At 41.8% G+C, this 15421-nt stretch overlaps 3 protein-coding genes across 8 annotated transcripts; 1 reads left to right on the top strand and 2 right to left on the bottom strand.

Annotated features, from left to right (window-relative positions):
* Window positions 1-366: 366 nt before the first annotated feature.
* Window positions 367-2240, bottom strand: LOC120648930. Its single transcript, XM_039925556.1, has 3 exons — window positions 1761-2240; window positions 1503-1580; window positions 367-1415 (listed from the first exon to the last, which is right to left on the bottom strand). Exons 1-3 carry the CDS (start codon window positions 2238-2240, stop codon window positions 1371-1373), a joined length of 603 nt encoding a protein of 200 aa, XP_039781490.1. The 3' UTR covers window positions 367-1370.
* A 344-nt stretch (window positions 2241-2584) lies between these two features.
* On the bottom strand, window positions 2585-8049 carry LOC120649050 (inactive poly [ADP-ribose] polymerase RCD1-like). 6 transcript variants are annotated; one of them, XM_039925724.1, is made up of 8 exons: window positions 7729-8039; window positions 6626-6921; window positions 5019-6250; window positions 4564-4805; window positions 4402-4478; window positions 3455-3634; window positions 3260-3355; window positions 2585-2996 (listed from the first exon to the last, which is right to left on the bottom strand). In XM_039925724.1, the coding sequence occupies exons 3-8, from the start codon at window positions 6089-6091 to the stop codon at window positions 2940-2942; spliced, it is 1725 nt and encodes a 574-aa protein (XP_039781658.1). In that variant the 5' UTR covers window positions 6092-6250; window positions 6626-6921; window positions 7729-8039; the 3' UTR covers window positions 2585-2939. The 6 variants fall into 6 exon arrangements, with proteins under 6 accessions (XP_039781658.1, XP_039781659.1, XP_039781657.1 ...); XM_039925725.1 differs by having other exon boundaries at window positions 6626-6750; XM_039925723.1 differs by having other exon boundaries at window positions 6589-6921; window positions 7729-8034.
* A 1295-nt stretch (window positions 8050-9344) lies between these two features.
* Window positions 9345-14438, top strand: LOC120649049 (probable WRKY transcription factor 14). Its single transcript, XM_039925720.1, has 3 exons — window positions 9345-10569; window positions 11579-11722; window positions 13587-14438. The coding sequence occupies exons 1-3, from the start codon at window positions 10121-10123 to the stop codon at window positions 14191-14193; spliced, it is 1200 nt and encodes a 399-aa protein (XP_039781654.1). The 5' UTR covers window positions 9345-10120; the 3' UTR covers window positions 14194-14438.
* The last annotated feature ends 983 nt before the right edge of the window (window positions 14439-15421 follow it).

The following is a 15421-nucleotide window of genomic DNA, read 5'->3' as shown; positions in this document are numbered from 1 at the left end:
TATTCCATCCTCAAGTAGTTTCTCCATCATTGTCATCATCTCAGAGAGTGTGTGTGTGTGTGAGAGAGAGAGAGAGTTGCCTATATATCTGGATGCTGCATCAACCAACCATCCATCCATGACAGCAACAACACAATAGATTGAGATTCCTTGCATTATTATTGGCCTGCCTGCTACATATATACCTTTCATGATTAGTAGTAGTAGCTTGTTAATTATCTTAATTGGAGCACGCACTTACGCTACCTTTATTTTGTGCCGGTGATTACTATATATATAATCCTTCCTTCCTTCCGATATACTAATATATATAACTAATACTACTGCAATATATATATATCCATATGAAGTAATTTAGCTGCTGCTGTTGATGACGATGATGATGATGTGTGTGTGTATAGAGCAATAATAATATAATAGGAATATATAATTTGCTCCTCAACGACCCGTCACATGCCTCGACGTGGCAAGGCCCGGCAGTTGCAGGGCATGTCTGTCTGCCTGCCTAATTAAGTTGATGGATGGACAATGAATGGATCATTGTCAAATTGCAGGCCGGGTAAAGCTTTTTCTTCTTCTTTTTTTATGTACTACTACTGCTTAGGTAGCCAACAAATAGTAATCATGCAGATATATGCCTATGAAATTACACGAAGAAGAAAATGCATGTTCACTTCAGATGCATGATGAGACTTGTTCTAGCTATCATGCATGTAGAACCTACTACGATTACACCAGTGCATGTGCTGTTAGTAGCAATATTTTTGTTGTGATAGATGATAGTATCTAGTATATGTCTGCTGCGACTCAACTGAAACTGCCTAGCCTGTTAATTTACCTGAAACACACTTCACCTACCTGCGTGCGAGTACTTGCTGCTTGTTGTGTATGTACGGAAGCTTATTAGCTATACGCTAGTTTGATTGGTTGCATCGTCAGCTCTGGCTGGGCCATGTTGCTTTGCTGATTGCCATTGCCAGCCATTCATCGATCAAGGGCGGCTACCACCTCATGCATATAAATCATTCAACCGTAGCATTACTACTGAATGCTGATGCATGTAGATGTAATGGACAATACTCATGGCCAACAATGCAAAAGATGAAAAGAAGAAGAAAATCATGAATGGATAATATAATGCTTCTGCTGACTCAAGACGACTGAGATGTATAGACCATCAACCTCGTGAACACGCAACAGCTAGGAGTAGAGTGGATGGATTGGCCCCACGTCGACGCGCACAAGGCCACAACAACTCCTCCCCGTTCCTGTCAACCTGGTTTGTGCAGTGAGAAAGAATATACTCGTACATCATCAGATGGTATTATTAGCATACCATCGCAGGCCCGACATGGATTTATTCTCTGTTCTTAAGGCGTGAGGCGTCTGTGGCGATCCCACCCCTCTAAGGACGCCTAGGCGCGTAAGGCGCGTGGCGAGGCGACGTCATAGATATATGTTAGAATACTATGACAGCATAATTTAGTAGCACACATACATACCTTTGTTGAGCTGTTGTAGCACCCATTCTCCCCTTTGCTGCTGCTCTTTCCATCCATTCTCTTCTCCCAAGTAGCAAGCTACACAAATAATGAGCAATGAATCAATCAGCAAGACTAACAATAGAACACTGTACTTTGTTTATTGATTAGCTAGAGCTAGCACAGCACAGGAACTACATAAGCAGCAGAGCTGAGAGCAATCTGCCCAACCATCACGCACAGGCACAATAGAGCAGAGAAGAGGGCACTGGAAATTACCTGGCCATAGGAGAGAGCAGAGAAGAGGCCACTGGAACAGATCAGAGGGGCAGCGCTGCAGGGCGGAGGGGCAGCGCTGGAGGGGCGGTGGAGAAGCAGAGGGGCTGTGGCCGGTAGAGAAGCAGAGGGCAGAAAAGCAGCAGTGGAGGGCGAAGGGGCCAGGGGCGGATGGGCCGAGGATGCGCCGCCGGCTGCCGCGACCCAAGCTCCAGGCGCCGCCCTCTTCTCTTCCAACCCTATCCACAGGTCAGCTCTCTCCGTTTCCCTCCCAAATTGCGTCGATTGCAAGCTTTGTTGGTGGCCGGCCTCTATTTCCCACTCGATTTCCCGCCGCTCCGTCTTTGCCCGCTCGATTTCCCGCCGCTCGGTCTGTTCCCGCGCGCCTCCCTTCTTTCCCGCCTGGAGCCTCACGTATGGCACCCGTTCCCGCTCGCCTCCCCTCTTTCCCGCCTGGAGCCTCACGTATGGCACCCGCCTCATCCAATTGGACGCCCAGGAGACGCCTATGGACGCCTAGACGACGCCTTCGGCGCAAGGCGGACGCCATACGTAGTCGGCCAAGGCGAAGCAGACGCCCAGGTTGCCAATTGCGCCTTGTCGCCTAGACGTCGCCTTAAGAACAGATGATTTATTTGCTTCCTCTTCGAATTTGGACCACACCAACCAGAAATTGATCACGTTTCGTTTTATTTCTCTGAGAGAGCAGGCTGTGTTGTGCATTTATGAAAGAAATAAATTCTGGAAAGGTTTACGCTCACTAATAAACTAATAAGATACAAAGCTGCCTCTGAATGAAGTCGATTGCTGCTGCCTGCTGCAAGCACTACGAGTAAACTCATGAATGTATAAGAAAGAGAGAACCGGTTGGATGAAGTCATTGACCAATCTAAGGTTATATATACACTACACACAAGGCAACAGAATTACACTACTATAAGTAATAATTGTTATTATCTGAGTTTCTAATTTGTCAAGACCTAAATAAATAGTTTTTGAGTCTGAGATTGCTACTACAACAGTACCACCATGTAATGGAGGGACTTCCTTAACTCCATCCTCCCGGCTCCAAGTGTGCTGTGTTTGGCCATGTCGACAAAGCATCTGTGTACGTTGTTTTATATAAATAAAAAAGCATCTGTGTACGTTATTCTCCAGATAAGGCTTAAACCAACTGTGATATCACTCCCTCCCCCTTCGCAATGCTCTTGGTAGCCCAGCTGTTGCCATCGGTGGGAACTGCAAAAGCCATCATCACCCTAGTTAGGACTGTTAGTTATACGTGCAATTCAACATGCATTGCTAAATCATGGGGGTAACCATTATCAGATTATATGCGATCCTTGGGGAATACTGACACTAATATCTAGGTGACAGCGTAGTTTTGGTTACTTCCTTGGGCCTTGTTTGCACATACATAACAAGCTTACCTGATGGAAAGGACTTGGAAACAGTACAAGTGTCATACTAAACAGCAGCGGAACCTAAGGAAAGAAAAATACCTTCTGCTGAAGCCTCATTACTGTAGAAACCAGTATCTTGTCACCAATTATTTGCCTCATCCGTATCACCAACTCACTCCTGCTAATCTTTTTACTCTGTTTCGAAATTACAAGGCACGCAATGGTTAGCATGCCACTATAGGCATATGAATCCAACCGGAAACCACAAATTGGGAGAAAAAGAACATTTACAACCTTAAACTCTTCATAGTATCTGATGACCAGGTCCATGTCTGAACGAGGCACTTTTGTAGAAATGGCAGCAAAAAGCATTGAAAAGGGCATCCACGGTGAGGAGGGAGCCCTTGGAGCATGCCGCAGCTTAGGTGCTTCTTGTTCAACAGCATATGGCACCAAGGTTTGGAATCTATCCCCCTGATTGAAACAAACAAGGAAGAAAATGACAAAGCTGGAAGTTACAAGAAAATTGCCAAATCAAAACTTTGCTTCAGGTAAGCTCAGCAACTAGATGGTCAGCTATTCAACTATGTATCAACTTTGTGGAGAACATAACCGATGGCATCAGGTAAAGATGGGTAGTACAAGTAAGTTGGACCAAAAGAGCACCAATCATTCCAACAGTTCCCATTTAAATCCAAAGAATACAGAACAAAGCACACGTTATTTTTTGTCAAAGTATAAAATCTTAGTGTATAACATCCCCATTTTTCAGGACTAGATGAGTGATATGCTGACATTGTTCCATTTATTACTTGGACAGCGTGACCTCCCATGATTCTAAAATTTCTTATAACTTACATTAAAACCGAAGAAAATTATGGGATTCATATTTATCTATGTAGAGAACTGTCAGAAATAAAGAATTTAACAAGTAGTCATGGTAAGTACATGTCAGGATTTCCAGTAATGGCCATTTGAAGACTTAGCCGCAAGAATGTGTTAATAAATGGCAACCTATATAAATGTTGGGTCATTATTTGGCAAAAAAAGGAAAGAAAATGATACAAAGGATATATGCTCCATCCTTTTACATTAAATCATGTTATAGATCAATACATTCAGGTATGTGCTAAAAAACGTGCAGTATGCAACAAATATTAGGCATACGTGTGTCACTCCATATACAGGATGCTAAAATTGAGCTACAAATGATAACATAAGTTGAATCCCAAGAAGCATACCTTGGTTAGATTGTCTGGAGAACCGGAACTTATGATCTCAGATATGTTGGACACGCTATCCTTTGAGACTAAATATTCTGCAGCACCACCAAATAAATTGTGCTGGGTAAATAATATCACACAAGGAAAATTGAAGAGAGAAAAAGATCCATAAAGTAGTACCATTGATCATGGGAGGTACTTTGACAATAACAGCATATTCAGCATATACCCGTTTATGCACATTAGCATCCCATATGATGTAATGTTTTGGATTTTGGAGATCGTCCACACCACTATCAAAACTTTCATTGCTTGGTTGGAATTGATTTGATCCAGGCAAGACAACCTCAACATTACCCAATATTACACGACATAACATCATTCTGATGATGCCATCTTCATGGAAATCTGAATAGCTGGAACTATAAATAAACCTCAAGTAAGACTAAGAGAAGCATTATTTAATCAAAGCAACAGAAACGATGGTAGCAAAGGTAAAGTTTTAAACTAGTAGTTGCAATGAAGAAACGTATGGAAGGGATAACTGTAGATCTAAAGGTAGCAAATGAGTTATGGGCTTATGGCATAGGACTAGGAGCACATATAATAAATCCTGAAAGAGAAAAAATGTTTACCATGAATTTGAGCAGTTTGCTGGAGCAAGACAAGTTCCAAGACCAAGTGTGTGGACCTGCTGAGGTTTTGCAATTTCCAAAGCACCTCGCATCATCATCTCCTCCATACTACCTCTCGAGCAAGGAAGCCAAGCATAACGGACATTTGCACTCCCACGACGGCTTTTGGTCACTTCTACCTCCTCCTGGAAAAGACCAGAACGAGCTTGCCCATGCTGATCTAGCAGTGGTGTTCTATATATACCAATAATATCTTTTTCCGTAAAAGGCTGGCCTAGTCCTTGGAGTAACAACTTTCGCACAGCTGAATCAACATGTGGACCATTGTTTCGCTTGCCAGTGGCAGCTTGTATGGTTCCACTAGAATATTCATTCAAATGGACTGAAGGACCTGATTTATTTTCACCAATAGCTTCAGCAAGTTTCTTGTGTGCTTTTAGTTTGTCATCCACAATATTATTTATCCTCTTATCATAAGATACTACTCCACCAACAGATACTGAACTTGAGCTCTCAGCTACACTAGTAGACATCCCAGTGCGCTCAGCAGCTTCACCTTTGTCGAGCTGAGATGGTTTAGATGTGTACAGTCCAGCAGATATATCTGGAAAGAAGCCTTTGCCATGATCATCAACCCATGCTAGTGGGTTGTTAGTGGTCATCACATAATCTAGACAAATCATATGAATGAAGTCCAACAGGATGTGCTTGTTCTGGAACACGGCAGTAGTAATTGGCCTCTTCAACTGGAAGTCCCGCCGTGCTAGATTGACAACATCCTCTGGAAAATCACTCCAGTCACCATGTTGGTATAAAAGCACACGCACAGGCAGCCCACTTGTCTTAAAGTTCCAATATGACTCCAATATAGCTCCACTCCCACAGGAAGTCACTTTAGATTTCTTACAGTGAGTTCTGTCAGCAAATCTCACAAGGTGTTTTCTTGGATCATGCTGATACAACACCATTGCATCATTGTCCTCAGCGCACTCCGTAGCAGTCTCATGCTTTCGCTTGCGATCAGTGGCTTTGAGCACATGTTCACCCAATACCAGTGCGTTCCTCTGTTCCATTTCCTTTACAGTGACTCAACCCAAACCAGGTATTTTCTTTACAGATTTACACTAATAGGTCAAAAAAGTTTATTAGTCCTAACTACTGACACCTAGATTCTGTTATCATAAAATCAAATCCAAAACGAGTCACGCATCCAAATGGTAAATGAAATGGACCTGAGACAAAAATTGAAAAAAGGGAGGAAATAAAAATGAATGAAATAGATAACTGTGGAGCACAAGTGAAGGAAAAAAAATGGAACTGTTGCGGTAAGCAAATATTTATTTATGATAACAGGACACAAAATGCATGAGTTAACTAGTTAACTTTAAAATTTTCCTTGTTGACACATTTCTACTATTCTATTTCTTCCTAATGCAAGTAAATGCTGTTTCCCCCAATGCCCAAGTTATTTAATATCTAAAGTTATCGATGCTTAATTGAATCCAGGGAGTTTTCTTGGTTGCAAATTGAATGCAATTAATAAAACAACTCTACCAGAGCGATTGTTTACCCTGCACAGAGTAGAGTTGTGTGTGCTGAATTCACACCTTCTCTCTGGACACTGCTGCTCCGGGGTACCTTAGGTGGCTGGGGTAGCCACAATGAGGCAGCAGCAGCAGATAATAAAAGAGAGAAGCCGAAGCGACTGCCACAGCAAGCATTAGCAGCATGTCTGTGTTGTAAAAAAGCCAGGTTATGTTTGGCTCTTCTCTGTGGACATTGCCTAGGGCACATAAATGGTAGACGTAGCGGCACCCCCAGAACAGTTCCATAGTAGTAAAAACACCTTGTTCTGTCCTCTCAAGAGCCTCAAATATATAGATAGATGATGACCCCTGAGGCCCTGATGCGCAAAGCTTGTTATTCTCATTAGGCAAAAATAGTAACATTATCTAGCATCTTTACGACATTATTTTGCTACTAATGAACATGCGTACTACTATTGTGCTAACTATCAGACATACTACTTTGCTAATTAGCAGAAACAGGATGGCCAGACTCCCTTCCATTGTTGACTGTACATTAATTAGACAATATGGTATCGTGGATGACTGTTGGAAGACTACATAATATATACTAGTGAGATAACTCATCGCTGGTATGGATGTGTGCACAAATTAAATTTGCTAACAAAGAAAAGCATCAATGACAAGTGGATCGGGGGTACGGTACAAATATGGGCCGGGTGAACTTTGAGCAAAGTAATGACTAACCAAGGCTACATACAGACATACAGTTGCCTAGGACGACAAATGAAATGAAGAGCATGGACAATTATTATAATTTTGCGATTAGAGTCACTTTCCTGTTGTGTCAATAAGATGATGAAAGGGAATTGCTCTAGAGGATACTATACTATATATCCACCCTTGTACTTACTACATACGCAGCAAACGCATGACAGGGAAATTAAGTAAGGTGTAGATTCATTAAAGTAGTATATAGTATATAATTGCATATGAGGGAGGCTAGTACATGCATGTATGTAAACAACACTAAATCAAACATCATCATTAATTGTGTGACTAAATTGAACAATCCGAATTCCAAGTAGGAATCGGAGGACGTAAGATGCCAAATCGGAGCAGAAATTAAGGGGATCAGAAAGCGGTAATCGGGAAGGAGCATGAGTCGAGCCTAGCAACAGTACCTCATCGCCCCGGCGCGGCAGATTGGGTAGTGAAGCAGAGAGCAGTAGCTAGCCAGGTATATACGAAGGGGATGGATTGCAGCAATTCTTATTGACTCCCGACTGATAAGCAGGAGAAGTAGAGATCGATGAGGGGATGGAAGGAGAGGCAAGCAGATGAGGAGGGACGGATAGAAATAGAATAGGACAGCAGCTTGTTTTAATCGACGGGCGCCCAGCCGCGGGGGCGTCGCCGCCCTCCTCCTCCGCCGCCTTCCTTCCTTCCTGTGGGTGGACTTCCGGTGGGCGAGAGGAGGAGGAGGCCGCGCGGCCCCCGCCCCCGGGGTACACGAGTACATGTAGCCACGGCCGACAGGGGCGGTCGGGATCGGGCCGTCCGTCCCGTCCTGTGGGCGTCATCGGGCGGTGGGGATTCCTTTCTTGGAGAGGGGGGCGTGGACTGGGGGTGTGGGCTGCTGACGAAAATATATTTTTGTAAAAAATGAAAATGAAAAATATAAAAATAAAAAAAATCGCCATCCATCCATTTGTTGGAGAGGAGATATGCTTGCTCAATTGGGCCCAACAGGATCCAATTCACACCACCCAACCCAACCCAATGTCAAAAGGATGCATGCTTTTTGCTTTTTTCTTTTTATTTATCTATATATATATAAAGAAAATAACTGCATGCAAAGCCGGCCGGCCCACAGAGATTGAGAGCAAGCATTTGCTTGGTGATTGCCTATAGCGTACGCCTACTACCGTGCCAGTTCCTTTGTCGCTTGATCGGTCACATCGGACCACTCACTACTACTTTTGCATTGACAGAATCACTCCTACCCGGCCTTTCAATTTTTACAAGCATGTCCTTCACTTTGATGCTCATACATGATCTCCATCTACTACTATATTTTAATACACATCTCTGACTTGTTTTTTTTGCTTACTATTTATTGACAGTATAATAATCTTTAAAAGTATTTTTTATGGTCACCCCTTCTTAAATATATATATGGATGGATATACTAACCTTCCTCCTTCATTTGAGAACAGGCATCACAATGCCCCCACATGCATGTATCACACTTGAATCCTAGTAATTGATTGATTCATTTTGCTTAGTATTATATACAAGTAATATTATTATTCTTCGAACCCACCATCATTCAATACAATGGCATCAACTACCAACGAACCTCTCATTGATTTGATCAAGAAGATGACCTGACGCAACTTTTAGTGACTTTGCACTTCCATATCTATGCAACTCTTAAAAATAATAAATTGAAATATTACACTTTTAGTTTGATTGATTATTCAACTTTAGTGATTTGTAATTTTTGTTTGAAATTCACTCTCACCAGAAATCGAATCTATAGGACCTGGGGAGTGCTACCAGAGCCATCTAACCAAGTCAACTAGAGACCCTTTTGCAAATAGTGCTGCTACTTATTGATCAACCCAGCCCAATAAGCAATGCCAATATTTCAAATGTAAACAAGCTTAAGCGGGTACTGCTTTGATACAAGATCATGGAGGCACTAATGTAAAGTTATCCAAACTATCAAAGATATATTAGAATCTAAAGAACAAAAACGATATTCTAAGCTAGCTTAGCTATCGATATTATTGCGCAATTATTTCGGAATTTTGATAGCTGAAATGTTATTGCAAATAGACGCAACCAAAAGAAAAGGTGGTGGATGGAAGAAAAGATCGAAGAGAGGGACCGAGCTGATCTGAGGTGAGGGGCAAAGAAGGAGCCAAGCCAACAAATGAGGCAAAGGTTGCCCTACCTCTCCATCTCTCTCTCTCTCTCTATCATAAGTGCCACCATGTCCCTGTCCCCTTGTCGTTTTCTTCCTCTTTCCGTCACCAAAGGAGAGAGAGAGAGAGGTCAGTGTACTAGTAGCAGCGAGATGGGTGTGGATGGTTGAAAGCAGCAAGCTGCAAGCAGCAGGCAAAGGGCAAAGGCTCCTCCCTCCTCTCTTGTTGTTGCACATCGAGCTAGCTAGCGGGAGTAGTAGTGTAGCGTGTCTTTGGGACTGTGGTGCAGTAAGCGGGCCACAGTTGGTATGAACAGTTCCTGTAGCTGTAGCCGTTGTCCAAATAAATACAGATCGCTTGGTCGTCTCACCTCAGCTTGTGGCTGAAAAGACGCACGCACACACTCTCAGCTCTTACTAGAATCTAAAAACATCTCATCCACCATTTATCGTCTCTCCCGCTAACTTTGTTATGCTCGTCATGTGAGAAAGAGAGAAGCAGCAGCAGCAGCAGCAGCAGCTCGAGCATTCAGTGTGTGCGTGTGTGTGACTGTACGTCCATTGACTGGCCTGCTATCTATAGCTCCAGCTGCTGCTGCCGGAGTTAGCTGGTAGTGGAAAGTACAAAGAGTGAGCGCGCCACTATGGACATGGCGGCCGCCGTCGCCGGCGCTGCTGCTCAAGGCGACCTCGCCGACGTCGTGGCTCGTGCGGGTGCAATGGCCGCCGCACCGCCTTCAACGACTCCCTCTTTTGCTGCCGCAGCAGATCACATGCCGTCGTCTGCTGCAATGGCGGCCCGACAGATCATGGTCGTCCCTTGCGAGGCGGCGGAGCCACGGCCTGTGATGAGGAGCATCGCTGCTTGCAGCGACACTTCGATGCTCGAGGCGCCGTCCATGGTCGATCCATACCTGTCGGCGTCTGCGACGCCGCGCGGTGCGTACTGGCTGCCGCCGCCGCAGCTTGCGGTCCAGATCTCCCAGCACGCCTGCTATGGCCGCGACGTGGCGATGGCTGGTGCTGCCAACGATGTCGACGGCGAAGAGGCCATGAGGATCTCATCTCCAGCTGCTCATCAAATCATGAAGAGGTTAGCTAGCTAGCTAGCTATTTCTTGTGTGGCCGCCTTCAATTTTTTGGGATTAAGAATTGCCTTCTTCCTTCCCCGATGTTCATACCCTTCAACTGGTTCTTAAGATCTCGCATGATTTGCCATGCCCCTCTCTTTACCAATAATCTCCTATTCCCTTGCCTTTCCTACTGTTACTTCATGTTAATTCATGTCTTCTTTTCAATTCGCGGTCACTCTGATTCAATTCGCACACATTATTAATTGCAGCACTGTCTTGGAGATCGAGATCAATTTATTCATGGGGGTTTATTTTCAACTGCAGTTTACTTATCAGTTTTTTGGATAGGTATTTGGTGGTTAGCTGATAGCTTTGGCTAAGCTATCAGTCAAATGCATGCTTTATTTGTGGATGTAATTAACTCGCTCAGCTCAAAACTGATTTAATTTGAACAGTTCATTTTAGTAACAATGGGACAACTATCTAGCTGCATATCAAATCCTTTGTCTCTGAGAGAAGCTCCCTAGCTAATAGCTAGCTTGATGGTATTTTTTTTCTTGAGGGTTCCCTTATTAATTTGGTCATTCTGCTCATCACTACTCATCAGTATGTATGAATAATATGCTACTTGACTTAAACTGATTCTTTGTCATTTGATGCATATATTTGCTGGTTGATGTTTTTTTATTCTGCAAAAAAAAAACGGTTTAGCCCTTCAATTCCCTTCCTTCTTCTCTTCTTTTTTTTCTTTAAAAAAGAGAGAGGGTCGAATCGATATATATACGTTGATCTCTAAGCCAAGTTTTTCAAATCGATCAGAGTTAGTTTCCCTTCATCTCGTGTACATGGTTCATCAGATATGCATTAATATATTATTACAATCTTGAAAGTAAAATCTAGTTATAGCATATATGTAATATGTTCATACATTTTAATTTGCATCAATATATATATAATAATCCATTTTGTTCCTGCATTCCATTGTCCCAGAATTAATTTCAGAGTTTTGGATATACATACATGCTGCAGAAAAAATGAGGTGAAGAAGGTGGTGTGTATTCCGGCCCTGCCTCCGACGAGCAGCCGGCCAGGAGGAGGAGAGGTGATTCCGTCTGATCTTTGGGCGTGGAGGAAATACGGCCAGAAACCCATCAAGGGCTCGCCTTACCCAAGGTGCAGTGCCCACATTACTTTTTTTCTTTCTTTCAAAATTTGTGTTTGGCAAACAAGCACTCCTTTTCCGATAATTAAAACTTATCGCCATCGCACATCTCTTTCTTTGGCGCTGCTTACATCCCATGGCTTTCTTTTTCGGAAAAGGAGTGCAGCCTTTATGTTGCAGCACAGGTGTAGAGATCATGTGAATCAAATTAAATGTTCCCATTCACTGATATACACTGCTCTTATATGTGCAGGTATATATGTGCTAGACCAGCATCATGGAAAGAGCAACAAAAACCATGGCCATCTATCATAATTAGATAAGAGGCAGCTCCAATATTCCTTGATTATTAGGACTTTTATATCTTCAGAAAACAGCCATTCAGAAATATATATCTTCAGAAAAAACATATCCACTACATTTAGTTGTCATCTAGAAAATCGGCATGGTTCATACTTATTTTCTGCAACTAGATAGTTTATCAACAATTTACTACCCAAAAATAATTATGAAGAATTAGTTATATGTCAAGGGAAAAATTTATAAAGAATCTATGTCATTTCTACAAATATAAGTAGCTAGCCATATGTACAAAGCATCTAGTATATATATGGTTATAGTTCATACTAATCCTCAGGTTAGATTGATCATTTTATTGCAATATGATCCAGAGGAACATGATCTTAACGTTTAGTATAGACTAATAATAAAAAAAAAGTCTATTCAATACATCCTTTGTTGATTTCTTCACTATTCTTCCGATCAGTTACATCCATCGAACTGTCATTTGTATATGTATCAAATTAAGATAGGTTCATCAAAATTCAGTGCTGAACGAACGAACTTGTGCTAATAATCAAGTAAAAAAAATCCAGCCCATATATAGTTTATGGCCTGGTGTCCAAATTGCTAATTAAAAAATTAGTATATATGGCAGAGAAGATGACTTCAAACTTCCAATAATAAGACAATTATATTCTGTATGTATATCTATACCTATACCTGGATTTAATAATTCTCCTCCAACTGATCAAATTGTATAGAACATGTTGGATTTCATAATATTTCATAAGATGATCAGATGAAGTAGATGCACTTAATTTTTGTCTCTATTAAAAAGAAACGGATTATACCAAAATGTCTCTGAAAACTAATCAAGGATAATTATATTAGATATAGACTACTAGAGGGAAGTGGATCATTACAGCCCATGATGTGTTTATTATTAGTATTCGGTTTAACTGAAATATCAAATGGATCATTACGGTGAAGTGGATCAACCCTAATAATATTCATTGCACATGGGTATTCCACAAGTTTTATTGTGATTGTTTTAGATGTGCTATAGAAAATATTATAACTTCATTTAACGAGAAATATAAATAGTCTATCAACCAATTATCTAGTCTATTTATTAAAGTTTGCGTTAATCTATGCTATGCCTAAGCTAGCAGGCTTTATGAATATCTTTCCACACAGCCGCAAATACAGTACGTTCATCTGTACCACCATTTGATGCACACTTTTCATGATCTATATATACACACCATTAGTTGCAGAAGCCCAAATATAATTTTGCGCTAGCTAGTTTATAGGATCGAGCCTCGTGAGCCATCCACCCCCCCCAACCATTGTAAAAAAATTGTTCTTTCAAATATGAAACAGCGTATGCTAATTTATAGAATCTTGTACAATTTCTTATGTATATTCTTCAATTATGAAATGGTCAACCCTTTTCCGAGTATCCATTAATATATAATTCAATATAATGGAAAACAAGGCTCTTATATATCAAAGTAGTTTCGTTCACTACTGCTCAATGGCTGGCTGCGATTAAGTACTCATGCACATTAATTTATTTTTATTTATTTGCAGAGGTTACTACAGGTGCAGCAGCTCCAAGGGATGTATGGCGAGGAAGCAAGTAGAGCGCAGCCGCAGTGACCCAAACATGCTAGTGATCACCTACACGGCAGAGCACAACCACCCTTGGCCAATGCAACGCAATGTACTCGCTGGATACTCCCGCCCTCATACTACTAACACGTCGTCGTCGTCGTCGTCCAGCAGCTGCAAGAAGAAAAACAGCTGCAGGGTTGATCCGACGACTTCATCATCATCGACATCGTCAAAGAACGCCGCCGCCAACTATTACTCCGACGAGCATAACGCGGTTGCCGCCGGTGGCAACCTCGAGTGCCAGCAGACGACGATGACAGACATGATGGAAGAAGGTAATGCAGCAGCAGCAGCAGCAGCAGCAGGGTCGCATCATGTTGCCTACTACACCATCGCCGGCGCTCTTGATGAGGAGGAGGCTGTTGCGATGCATCATCAGCCAATCCAAACTGCGGCAGATGAGGTTTTTGTTGAGCTAGAAGAGTTGGAGCCTAGCAGCAGCAGTAATCCTGCCGTGAATGCAAACATCTACTGCTCTTCTAGTAGGGGGGTAAGTAGTTATGATCAGTGGCACAAGTTCTGATGGATGGATCGATCAAGCACACAGGCCCAATGCAAGAGGAACGAATTGGCTACAACATATAGTATATATGTTTGATGAAAATTAAATAGGTTATTACACAAGCTAAGTATGCGCATGGTTTACTTAATTTATTCTTTTGTGCTTGCTTTAATTATTCAAAGCTAAGATATACATTTACAAACTAAAATTATAAGATAAATATGTGTTCAGATTTCCCCAGTAAATTGCATGGATAATCTTTTATACTAAATCCGGGCCAGCATATATATGTCTGCGTGTGTATTCTGCAGACGACTGCCTTTTCTTAAATTAGGATGTAACCTGCCGAGTCTCGATCATAATTGGCATATATGCTTATATATGAAGTATTGCTGCGGATTTTGAATGACTTGTGTCTTATTCTCTAGAATCTCTCCCCATATTATATCATATTATATCTGTAACCCATGAAATGACATTTACACATACTGATTTACCATATTACTAAATATCAAATTTATGTACAAAAACGGTTTAAATGATCTCCAGAAAAGTATGCTTGTTGGTTACTTGCTGTGATGACGATGTAAAAAATAAACACAACAATGATCTAAATTAATACTTATTTCTAAAGTATTTCCTCTGATGAGAGTTGGCTGCTGTCAGCAACTTAACCGACATGCATATCTGTGGTAGACCCAGCTCGCGATTGGATTGGGGTACACATGCATGCGAGCAATGCATTTGTCTTATACATATTTGCACACGACCAAGCAAGTTGATGATGGAGTAATAATAAGGACCTAGCTATTTGGATGAATTAGAGTTGAGTGCTAAACTTTAGTACTACTTATATCTTCTTCTAAAATTTTTTAGTCGTAGATATAAAGTTTAGCCCACAACATTAGCAATCCTATTTAGATAAATTGGTGCTAATTAATGTTTAGCTTTTGAGGATATTAGCACTTGAATCCAAATACACCTAATAAAAAAATGTACCTGCCTCATTCCGGCCATGCCGGCCACGAGCTGAGGATCGACGACGTGACAGGGCAAGGCACCGGCGAAATGGAGCTAGCAAGCAAATAAAACTAGCGTGTGTACCAGCTGACAAGCATAGTGTTTGCATTGCTTTAGTGCCGGCGGTCGACTGAAATAGTAAGTCATGCTACGCTCCAATGCAACCCTCCTTCAATTCCCCTGTTCATCCGTCACTAACTCATTTTAGGGCGTGTTTAGTTCGTGAAAT

Source organism: Panicum virgatum, chromosome 9K, assembly GCF_016808335.1.
Source record: "Panicum virgatum strain AP13 chromosome 9K, P.virgatum_v5, whole genome shotgun sequence".
NCBI classification, from domain to species: domain Eukaryota; kingdom Viridiplantae; phylum Streptophyta; class Magnoliopsida; order Poales; family Poaceae; genus Panicum; species Panicum virgatum.
This window is presented reverse-complemented; position numbering and strand designations above follow the sequence as displayed.

What these genes read in the sequence shown, in the direction of transcription:
- LOC120648930 (XM_039925556.1), bottom strand. Translation starts at nt 2,240, where the DNA reads ATGAGGCGGGTGCCATACGTGAGGCTCCAGGCGGGAAAGAGGGGAGGC. An exon ending in CTGCTCTCTCCTATGGCCAG is followed by an intron (nt 1,581 to 1,760) that starts GTAATTTCCAGT and finishes TTATTTGTGTAG; the next exon opens with CTTGCTACTTGGGAGAAGAG. An exon ending in GCTACAACAGCTCAACAAAG is followed by an intron (nt 1,416 to 1,502) that starts GTATGTATGTGT and finishes TTACGCGCCTAG; the next exon opens with GCGTCCTTAGAGGGGTGGGA.
- LOC120649049 (XM_039925720.1), top strand. Translation starts at nt 10,121, where the DNA reads ATGGACATGGCGGCCGCCGTCGCCGGCGCTGCTGCTCAAGGCGACCTC. An exon ending in GCTCATCAAATCATGAAGAG is followed by an intron (nt 10,570 to 11,578) that starts GTTAGCTAGCTA and finishes TACATGCTGCAG; the next exon opens with AAAAAATGAGGTGAAGAAGG. An exon ending in AAGGGCTCGCCTTACCCAAG is followed by an intron (nt 11,723 to 13,586) that starts GTGCAGTGCCCA and finishes ATTTATTTGCAG; the next exon opens with AGGTTACTACAGGTGCAGCA.
- LOC120649050 (XM_039925721.1), bottom strand. Translation starts at nt 6,091, where the DNA reads ATGGAACAGAGGAACGCACTGGTATTGGGTGAACATGTGCTCAAAGCC. An exon ending in AGTACCTCCCATGATCAATG is followed by an intron (nt 4,479 to 4,563) that starts GTACTACTTTAT and finishes GTGGTGCTGCAG; the next exon opens with AATATTTAGTCTCAAAGGAT. An exon ending in TAATGAGGCTTCAGCAGAAG is followed by an intron (nt 2,997 to 3,259) that starts GTATTTTTCTTT and finishes TGGCTTTTGCAG; the next exon opens with TTCCCACCGATGGCAACAGC.